Consider the following 10,254-nt stretch of genomic DNA (forward strand, 5'->3'; position numbering starts at 1 on the left):
CGGGGAGCGCGGCTGGCAGGAGCCGCGGGGCGCACGGGCTTTGGGCTGCGGCGGGTTAGAGTACATTGCTGCGGAGGCGATTAGACCCCGATCTGGTCTCCACCCGTTTCATTTAGACAAAAAAATCTGGAATCTGGATTTAAAGATGCTCTTTAAGCTGTTTCTGAAATCAGAAACAGACTCTGCAAGGGAGGAGGAACATGTATTTACATCCATGAAGTTCCTGCGTGTTGCTACCCTGCTCTTGCTGGAGCTGAATATCGTTCGAGTGTTCAATAAAGCGACGATAAACCGAGCTTATTTCCTGAAGCATTCCACATGCTAAACCCACCTAACAACGCTTTTAGGAATATTTTCCCTCATTTGATTCACTAAATTTTCCTTTAGATTTAGAAGCCTGCTAAAGCTAGAAAAATTAATAGTTAAGTCAATCTGTGACAAAAGGTGAGAGCCCCTTCCCAGGTGAGATTTCTGCAAATCTTATATTCAAGGTGCATGGGAATTTCCGCGGAGCGCGGGCATCCCTGGAGCGCTCACAAGCGGGTGGTTTTCCAGCTACCATCCCCATTCATACAAACACACACATCACCCTCCCCAGCAAACCCTCCTCTGATGGAGCAGGTCCCATCTGGGCAGAGGCAGAAGCAGCCGCCCCATCCCTGCGCTCCCTCCGGGATGTTCGGGGCGGGGATGGGGGATGTTCCCCCCCGGGGTGCCGGTCCCCCCCTCCCCGCCGGGCTTGAGGAAGCGGAGGGAGCGGTGGAGTTGCTGTGCATATTAATGAGAGGGAGCGAGGGCAGCGGGAGCCGCTTTAAAGGAGGAGAAGGGAAGGCAGCGGCAGAGCGCAGGCAGCGCCGGGAGCCGCTCCGCCGGGAGCCGCTCCGCCGTCCCCTCCCTGGGAGCCAGCCCCGGGACAGAGCATCGGGGGGACGAACCCCAGCAGAATAAACGCATCGACGCCCCGGCATCTCCTTGGGTACCTGCTGTCTCAAAATGAAGCTCCTGACAGCAGCTCTGCTCCTGCTCTTCATCGCGATGTGCTTAGCCAGCGCAGAAGGTAAAGCGGTTTATTCGGCTTACTCCCATGTAAATCTCTTTTCCAGTAATTTGTATTTGTTTTGATAGCCCTGGCTTGGGCTGAGCTATGCCCTGGACGGTGGAAAGGTGTGATGTATGAAATCTGTGAGTAAGGGAGCTGCAAGTTATTTAAAGGTGAAGTAGAGGTAAAATAGAAGGGTTAAAGTTGCGTCTTCACTGCGAGGCAGAGCTCACAATAGGGCAGGTCATGCCATGTTATTCGTTATTCAGGAATAGAGCTCAAGTATCTCCTTTGAAACTGAGGCTGGTTTTCACGGCAAATAGAGCAGAGCTGGATGTAAGGTGGTGGCACAGTCTGCGTTTTCTGCTGTGCACAAAAGTGATGGTTAAAAAAATACTGAGCTTTTGTCTGGCTACGACTGCACCACAGCATCCATGCAAGGAGAAACGACTCAAAGTCCTACAAAGTCCAAGTGAGACACAAGTGAATGAGAAAGTAGCCCAGACATGCACTTGCTCATTTAAAGTGAGTTCTGTCTCTTTCATCTCATTTTGTTAAATACAATTATATTTAATCACAGCAGGTGCACTTTAAAAAATCTGCTATTTACGAAGTCCTAGAACATATATAGTACTCTAAAACATATTTCTCAGAGGGTCACTACCTTTTTCTGGGATATACCAAAGGAAAAAAACAAATAATCTCTTTTTAAGCATAAAATCTTTAATTTATTATATTTTTTTCAAGCCTTTTCCCACCAAGGCTTGAAAGAGCAAACTGAAGTTTTCTTGGGTGCACACAGGCTGGAGGGGAAGGGTCGCTTGGTATGCAGGAGGCTTTGCAGGCGCATGAGAAAATGCTTTCTCTTGTAGGCGTGAAGTGCAAATGTTCAAGAAAAGGTCCTAAAATAAGATTCTCTAATGTACGGAAGCTGGAAATAAAACCGAGGTACCCGTTTTGTGTGGAAGAGATGATTATGTAAGTTTTCCTTCATTTATTGCTTTCTGTTTCCCTGTCAGCTGAACTGTTCACCTTATCTGCAAGTTCCTTCTTTGTCCTTTGTTTTCTTCATGCCCTGGCATGCTAATTCGTGGGAACAGTAATTTGCTGCATCAGATGAAAAAAAAAGGTGCAATTCTGACCAAAATCACAGATATCACTTTTTGACACTTTTTTTTAATCAAATAAGTATTTCCAGAATGGGTAGCACTAAAAAGATTATTATTAGTTCAAGTGAAAATAGGGACAAATTCCACTCCAAGCTGCCTGATACAAAACTCAGAACTATTTACCCAAGTTTTTCTGAGCATGCAGAGCGAACATGAGCAGAGTTTGGTCTGTAGTGGTTTCTGAAAGGAAGAGTTACCCCAGCCTGCATTGTACCAGAGGAATCCCCATCACCTGATGGGGTTACTCAGCATGTAACAGAAAGCTTTCCTCCCAGTGTCCCTGCAAGCCAGGACCAATGCTGCTGTGAAACCTCAAACTGATGTGCTGGGTAACCAAGCTGAGGCTGGAGCTTTTACATAACAGGATAAAAAAGGAGGGGGTTTTAGATTTTAAATATGGGTGGGTTTGGCTTTTTTCCTGTCCTCTTTGGGTATCTTAAGATTGCCCCAACAAAGCACCAGCCAGCCAGCACATGATACTGCTGGATAAGAACCAGAAGAGCAGATAATTCAAAAAGACTGCACCAAGCCCCCCTGCCACCTCAGAGGGGGGAAAAGGGTCCCAAGATCAGCCCAGGACCATCAACCAAGGACTGATTTGATCCAGCATTGTGCTCCCCCATGGAACACTCACCAGTCACAACGGGATCTGTGCAGGCTGCACTCCGCCTCCAGCACCCTGCAGTGGCCACGGGGCCGAACCTGCCCATCCACCTGGCACAAATACCACAGGAGATACCACAGACTTCCCACATGGAGCTGGCTCGCCAGGCTCAGCACAGGGAGAAGCATCACTGTGAACAATGCTGAGCTCAGGGAACGTCAGACCCACGTCTTTAAAGCCCAAACCAGCTGATTGTGACCTGAACGGAAAAATTCTTGCAGAGCAACCCTGCCTGAATCAGCTCATCACGGCTTTACTCTGTTTGCTCTGACCCTTCAAGAGTAAAATGATGTCATAGAGAGACACCAATTCTTGGCATCCCACTCCAGCTATTTGCCCAAATGCAGATGGTGACCAGGGGGTATAAAATAAATCTCATTAATGCAACATTTTGCTTCCAATCAGAAATCTGGGAGAGCCGTAATGCCGTGTAGGAGCAGTTGCTTTTCCAGACAGGGCAGATATTGAGCAATACTATTCAAGGCTGAGGGTTGTCAGGGCTTGCAGCAGATGCTGGGACAGAACTGTCCCATCACTGTCTCATCACTGGGGTGTCTGTGGGGCAGGCAGGGCAAACCTGCTGCCATAATCGCCTTTCCAGCTACCCTGGTGCAGCCTGAACTCAGCATTGAAAGCACTGAAATTAATATTCTGGGAACCAATTTATCCGGGAGTCTCTGGACACGGCACAGAGGAGCTAAATTCCTGCAACTGAGTTTTTGTTGCTGCAGTGATCATCTAAAATGAGTTGTTGAAGCTGCATCCACTTCTGCCCTCCTTAAAAGCTCTCATATAGCAGAAACATGATATAAATTATGTTGGATAGAGAAACAGTGAGTATGGGAGGTGCAGTTAGGGAGGTTGTGGCCATAACCCCCCAGCAGAGCTGTGCCACAGGGTAAGAGACAGTTAAACTGAGCCCTCAGTCTAGTCAAAACCTATCAAGATTCATGGTACATCTAGCAGTAATTGTGAGTGTATCTGTCTCCTGGAATGAGGGGAAGCAGCAGAAAATAGGAGGGAAGTTTAACCCTTTCTACTTGAAATGTTCTGAAACATGCCCACTTGTGTTTTGCCCCATCCCAGAGTGTGGGGATATATCAGGTTGAGAAGAGCTGATGGGAAATGAGCTCACTTTCTCCATGGGCAGTAAAGGCAGATGGCAGCTCCCACAGCAGCCTGGGATGAAAGGAGCAGAGCCAGGATCCCTGAGGTCACGGAGAGGAATTTGTCCCTGAGGTATTTGTAGGCAGAGGTGCAGCCCCTCGGTCCCTGCAGGTGAGATGTGTAGGGGCACACGGTGCTGGGGTCACAGATTGACTCAGGGTGTTTTCCACAGCCCTGGAGACACAGACATACTGGGGAGAATTTTGGCACAGGGACACTCAGACACCAGGGTGAAGGCTCCAGCCATCAAGCCCTGGGCAGCAAAGGGACAAATCCCACCAGAAGACTCTTACTGGAGGTGTAAGTTCTGGTGCTTCATCCCTTCTCCATCTCTCTCAGCCTCTTCTTTCAGCCCATCCAGGCAACTCCTCACTCAGGTAGAAGTTCCCACAGCACCTCTAAGGCACATTCCCTTACATTTGCCAGACCGGCATTGCCAAAAGCAGGCCCAGGTCATCTCAGGGTGCCCAAACACACTGCCACCCAACCCTGCATCCATCAGGGACTGTCTGGAAATGGCAGAGGACCATGGGGCTGCCTTGGGAACATTTCTGCTGTCCATCCTCCAGAATCAAAGCAGAAAACCTATATGTGATGTCGAAGCAATGCATCTCAGCCTGAGGAAAGAGCCAGTTCACCTGAGAGGCAAACCATGGATCTCTTCCTGCTCAGACTGCAGACTGGTAAATCCAGCATCCTTCACTGCTTCTGGTGAAAATGTAGGGCTTGTAGCTTCTCAGAGGTGCCCCTGCTCCTCTCCTGCAATTCAGCTTATCCATCACTTTCTGGAAATATCCTCTGTGGTGTGTCAGAAGAGAAATCCAAGCCAAGGTCTGGAGCAGCCAGTGCAGACAGCACAGCTGAGGAGGAGGCTGCTGCATGGAGAAGCCTTGCTCTGCCCTCAAATCCCTTAAAACTCACATCATCCAAAGCTACAGGAAAACTCCACTTCTGAAGCACACACTGCTCTCAGAGGAGTTGGCTGGAAACACCCTTAGAACAGAGTTAGTCCATAGTTTTTAGCACTGACCCTTCCCTTTCTGATGCCTGCAGCCATTAAAGGCTCTTCCATTGATTTCTCTTGCACTGGGGAAAAATCCACATCCCCCCAGAAAGCAGCCTGGAAATTATACCTTAACATTTTGTGACCTTAGCTGGAGATGGAGTAGAAAAGGGGATCAGGGAGGAAAGTTAATTTAATAGAAAGTCCTGCTTGAACAGCTTGTAAAACCTTGAAGCTGGAATGGTGGTGAGACCCTCAGTTCAGTTCATGCAGGCAGCACATTTTCATTTGTGAGGCACCAGGAGGGTGAGCTGGGAAAGTCTGCTGGGCATTTTGTCTTCCTTTCTGAACCAAACCAGAAAAGAAACCCTTCAGTATACACAGGTATTCTGGGTTTCTGCCATCATTATACTCATGTCTCTAGCAGCATTTAATTAATTCCACTATAGTGTTTTAGTTAAATCAATGATTGGTTTTCCCTTTCACAGATGGTATTTCCAGAAAATTATTTAAATCATTAGAATTATTAATTCTAATACAAATTGTCATTGTGAGTTGATTTTTGGATTTTGTCTGGGTTTTTTTTAATCACAAAATTAATAAGAAAACAAGAAAACTGGTCAATTTTGAGCCCCGAAAGTGGGGCGGTCTTGATGTGTCTGGAAAGCCGTCCTGTTGGCACCCAGCTCCAGTCCCTCACGTCACCTCAGCTGTGGCACTCACTGAGCCCTCCAGGAGGGAACCTCAAATGATGAAAAGACTTTTGCCATGTTTTTTCTCCCAGCATGCTTGGTCCTGACAATAAGGGGACACCGAGCCAGCAAGGAGAGCAGGATCAAGTGGTGATCAGAGGAGCTGAAGGCCCCAGGGGGGGGGGGGGGGGGGGGGGGGGGGGGGGGGGGGGGGGGGGGGGGGGGGGCTGGGGGGAGGGGGCTGAGAGGGGGGGGGGGGGGGGGGGGGGGGGGGGGGGGCTGGGGGGGGGGGGGGGGGGGGGGGGGGGGGGGGGGCACACAAGGCACTCTGCCATGTGCAAGTATTTAAATACTACAGAATTAAAACAGGGGGAAAAAAAATAAAAATAATCAATGAAGCAGTTCTGATCATTTCTCTTGGTTGAAGTATTGTTGAATGTAACAGGACTGCGTCCTCATGCAAAGCCCTTGTGGTTGTCTGAATGAGCCCTAATTAAATTAATTAGGCTCAAAAGATGATGATATCTAACACTTAGGCAGAGCAAACCCACTGATTAAAACCAGTGGCTGTGTCTTCACCGGTACAACCTCAATGCCCTGCACTGGGGGAGAGCAGCTGCTCTGACCTTATCCCAGCAAACTCAAAATATCTGCCACTGAGCACAGAGCTGGAAAAGCCTTACCCTGCCCCAGTGAGCCCCCTGGCCCTCTCTGGCAGGGTGTGGGAGCAGGGCAGGCTCTCCCAGGCCCCTGTGACCTTGCCCTTGCCTTGCAGTGTGACGCTGTGGACACGGGTCAGGGGCGAGCAGCAGCACTGCCTCAACCCCAAGCGCCAGAACACCGTGAGGCTGCTCAAGTGGTACCGAGTATGGAAGGAGAAGGGCAGGTAAGTCCCAGTTTGCTGAGTGGGTGAGGATTGTGGAGGCAAGTCAGGCAAGCAGCAGCGTTCAGAAGTAGATAAAACAGGAAAATGCACACGCTGGCAAATGCTCCATCCAGCACAGAGAATGTATTTCATTACCAAAATTACAATTTTAAATGGGTGTTCTTGATATTAATTTTTTCCTGCCACATGCAATTCTCGCTTCTATTTTGGCATTAGGCTGTTCTGACTATAAATAGTAATTATTTTTGGTTAAAATATTCATCAGCTGACGTTCTCAGTTATTTACATACGCTCACCTCCCTTCTATGGGTAAAAATTCAAGATGAAAAGCTAAACTTTCACACAGTCACGAGAAAAGCAGTCAGGAGAGATGGAAAGAGGGAGCCCTGTCCCACACTTCAATCACACCACCTCAACATCATCAATACTTGATGACGCAGGTATTTGACAGTTTTAACTAGCGTATCATTCCCAGAAAAATGATAATTTTCTGATAAAAATCTCTGACAGCTTCTCCCTTGTAAAGAGGATTGGGTTTTTTCCTAAGTGATGGACAGAGGACAGAGAGTGAGACATGAATTCCAGATGCCAGTGGTAATGTACCCATCTGTAATTAGGGGGAGCAGCCCAACTCCTGCTGTGTCTCCAGCCATGTCCAAGAAAGAGCCTCCACACACAGTACAGGTCCATCAAACCCTCATCCTCCTCTGGTGGATCCCCCATCCATCTGGTGGGGAATTTGCTCCCCAAAAGTGCTCAAGTAAGGCCAGGGAGCATCAGGCTGCTCTCCCTGCAGGCCCAGGGGTGCCAGTGATCCCCAGGTGATGTCAGGGCACAGCAAGCCCTTGGCCATCTCCCCAAATTCCTGACAGCTCCCTGCATCTGCTTCACAAACAGAGCACGTGGGGAAGCCCTGGCTATTGCATAACCACATATTTACACTCTTCCCGTTTCTTTTTTCTTTTTTTTTTTTCCATAAGGCTGTCATTAAGATGACAAAGGATGCTCAGCCCCAGGCTTGTGCCCTCAGGAAACAAGCAGACAGACAAGCCCGTCGAGTTGTGCTGTCAGGAAACAATCTAGAAAAATGATTTAGAGTAATATTATTGCAAACAACAGATATTGTAAATGTATTGTTTATATACAGCTCATGATAAGCTTCAACATCTGTATGTGAGATAGGGATTTTCCATCATTTAAAGCAAATTAGTAGATGTGGATTTCTTCACGTTATTTACCCAGATAATTGTGGTAGAGTTTGTCACTCCCCACATGCCTCTAAGATATGACAGTGTCAAAGTCCAGCACTCCTCCCAGATGTTTTATAGACAGAGGTAGCAATCTGGTGACTGATGAAGTCAGTAACTTACTTTCCAAATTACTCAGGCACAGGCTAAAAATCTGGTTTTTGGGGTTTTATTATTTTGGGGTTATTATTTGTTATTATTATTGTTATTTGAAATGGAGTTTTTAAAATCCTAGTTTAAACACCCTGCTCTTGACTTTTCTTTTGTCTAGGGTTTACGAAGAATAAGAGAAAGTGGTACAAGGAATGGAGTGGACTCCCTTGGCTGGCATAGGACTGGGCTCTACAGAAGATTATTTCTCTCTTGCAGACATAAGACACAAAATCTATATTACTATAAAGCACTTTTTACCAAGGGTCAGTTTTTACATTTTATAGCCGTATGCAAAAGGCTTCCAGATTTCACAAGCATCTGTTGCACTTCTGATTTCATACCCGTCTGCTCTGTACTGAAATTAGGAAAACACATGCTTTTCATTTTAAATAAGTTCTTTTGGGAGTTTTTTGGTTTTAATTATTATTCATTCATATTTCACTATGATTGCAATCGAGCTTTATAAGCTCATTAGGCAAACAGAACTGTTTGTGACGGTGTTGTACAGCCACGGCCCTCACCCCTGGCAGTGGGAAAGCTTTGGGCTGGGGTTGTTGCTCGTGTTTGCAGCCTTCACCTCAGTCAGGCAGAGCAGGGACCAAAGATGAGTTTGCTGGGGAAGATGCCACTGAAATGCTGTGGCTGTACCTGCAGAAGTGAGGTCCCTCAGCACCTCGTCAAACGAGCGTGAGCATCACTCGTGTACCTCTTCTTTAATGGACCTGAGGTCTTGCTGCAAGGCGAAGCGTCCTGCATCTCCCATTTAACCTCTCATGCATTAGGAAGCATTTCTAGGTCATTTTTATTACTAAGAAAATGTTGGTTTTTTTCCACCTGAAGCACTTACAGAGAGTTTGTGGCTTCAGTACTGAGACATCTTAAGCTTCAAGACTATTGTGTATGTTTTCCTAGATTTGTAGCAACAAAAAAAAAAGCCTTTAAAAGGTACCTTTTTATGAAAAATATGATAGGGCAAACATATAAATACCTATGTATGTTTTAGTCACAATACAACATATTCATTATTTTGAATGTAATACTTCAATGTTAAGCAGTGAATTCCTCTTTTTAATATAACAAAACTACCTTTTCATTTGTAAATATACTTTAGGAAATCTCCCTATATTATCTCGCTGTATAATGTACTGTACTGCTAAATTATCATATGCTATTTAAATGTTTGAAATATTTAGAAGGTTGCATGCAGATTTCATATTTCTTTCTAAGACAAATGAAAAAAAAATAATAAAAAAAAAATCTAAAAAAATTTTTACAACTGCTTGTAAATTTCCTTAAGCCATCAGAGAACTCCTCCCACTTTCAATCACTTGGTAGCTGAATTGGTTTGGGAGGGGGGGAAACAGTACATCAGAGAAGCTGATTAGTGATAAGACATCTTGATGACACTGGAATTAGAGAACATTATTCCAGTACAATTTACTTCCCTTCTTCATTTTAGGATTTGGACTTTAGCCAAACACTGAGGAATGCTGTGGCATAAAGAAGGGCGATGCCATTTGCCCATAACCACTGCTCTAGTGTTGTGTTAAGTAAACATAAATCAACAACTTCAGTTCATAGAAAACCACGTAAAAAGTGATTTGGACAAGATCTGGGTTTGATTAGGAATGGTTGTACAACAAAAGTCAGGCAAACAAAACCTGTGAGCCACCACCTCTTCCTGCCCAGTTTCTGCCCTCAACCCCAGGGAGGGACTTTGCACCCAACAAGGCCCCTACATCACTCCCTAGATGAAAGGAAAGCAGGAGCTTGGGAGGGTAAAGCCAGCAGGAGTTTAAACATTTTGGAAGCTCCTGGTGCTCCCTGAAGAGCACCTCTGGCCTCCCTGCCTGCTCCCAGCTGTGCAAGGGCAGCTGTACATGGGGCTGCTCCTGGGATTGCCACCACCTTGGTGGCAGCAGCCTCGTCCTGCAGAACCAGGGCAATGCCTGAACTCAGCTCCAGGGCTTCCTTTAGTTCAGACAGGCAAAATAAGAAAAAAAAAATAAACATTATATATATATTTATATATATATATATCTCTAGCCTGAATTACTGGGTGAGCACCTGGCAGAGCTGGTTGAGAAAGAGGATTTCAAAGCAGCTTCCTACCCTGCAGAAGGACAAAGATCAAGCTTCAGATAACTGAGTAAAAATCTTGATAAATATCCCAGGGTATTTATAAACTTAAATCTCTGGGGGTATCAGCCACAGGAGGCTGTTACTGGCTAAGC

General features: G+C 46.3%; 1 protein-coding gene across 1 annotated transcript; it reads left to right on the top strand.

Moving 5' to 3' along the window:
• The first annotated feature begins 776 nt into the window (after positions 1–776).
• On the top strand, positions 777–8,386 carry CXCL14 (C-X-C motif chemokine ligand 14). Its single transcript, XM_058848707.1, has 4 exons — positions 777–1,057; positions 1,912–2,017; positions 6,510–6,620; positions 8,139–8,386. The coding sequence occupies exons 1-4, from the start codon at positions 994–996 to the stop codon at positions 8,152–8,154; spliced, it is 297 nt and encodes a 98-aa protein (XP_058704690.1). The 5' UTR covers positions 777–993; the 3' UTR covers positions 8,155–8,386.
• Positions 8,387–10,254: the final 1,868 nt, after the last annotated feature.

The sequence above is a fragment of the Poecile atricapillus genome, chromosome 13 (genome assembly GCF_030490865.1).
Source record: "Poecile atricapillus isolate bPoeAtr1 chromosome 13, bPoeAtr1.hap1, whole genome shotgun sequence".
Taxonomy (NCBI): domain Eukaryota; kingdom Metazoa; phylum Chordata; class Aves; order Passeriformes; family Paridae; genus Poecile; species Poecile atricapillus.

What these genes read in the sequence shown, in the direction of transcription:
- CXCL14 (XM_058848707.1), top strand. Translation starts at nt 994, where the DNA reads ATGAAGCTCCTGACAGCAGCTCTGCTCCTGCTCTTCATCGCGATGTGC. An exon ending in GTGCTTAGCCAGCGCAGAAG is followed by an intron (nt 1,058 to 1,911) that starts GTAAAGCGGTTT and finishes TTTCTCTTGTAG; the next exon opens with GCGTGAAGTGCAAATGTTCA. An exon ending in TGTGTGGAAGAGATGATTAT is followed by an intron (nt 2,018 to 6,509) that starts GTAAGTTTTCCT and finishes CTTGCCTTGCAG; the next exon opens with TGTGACGCTGTGGACACGGG.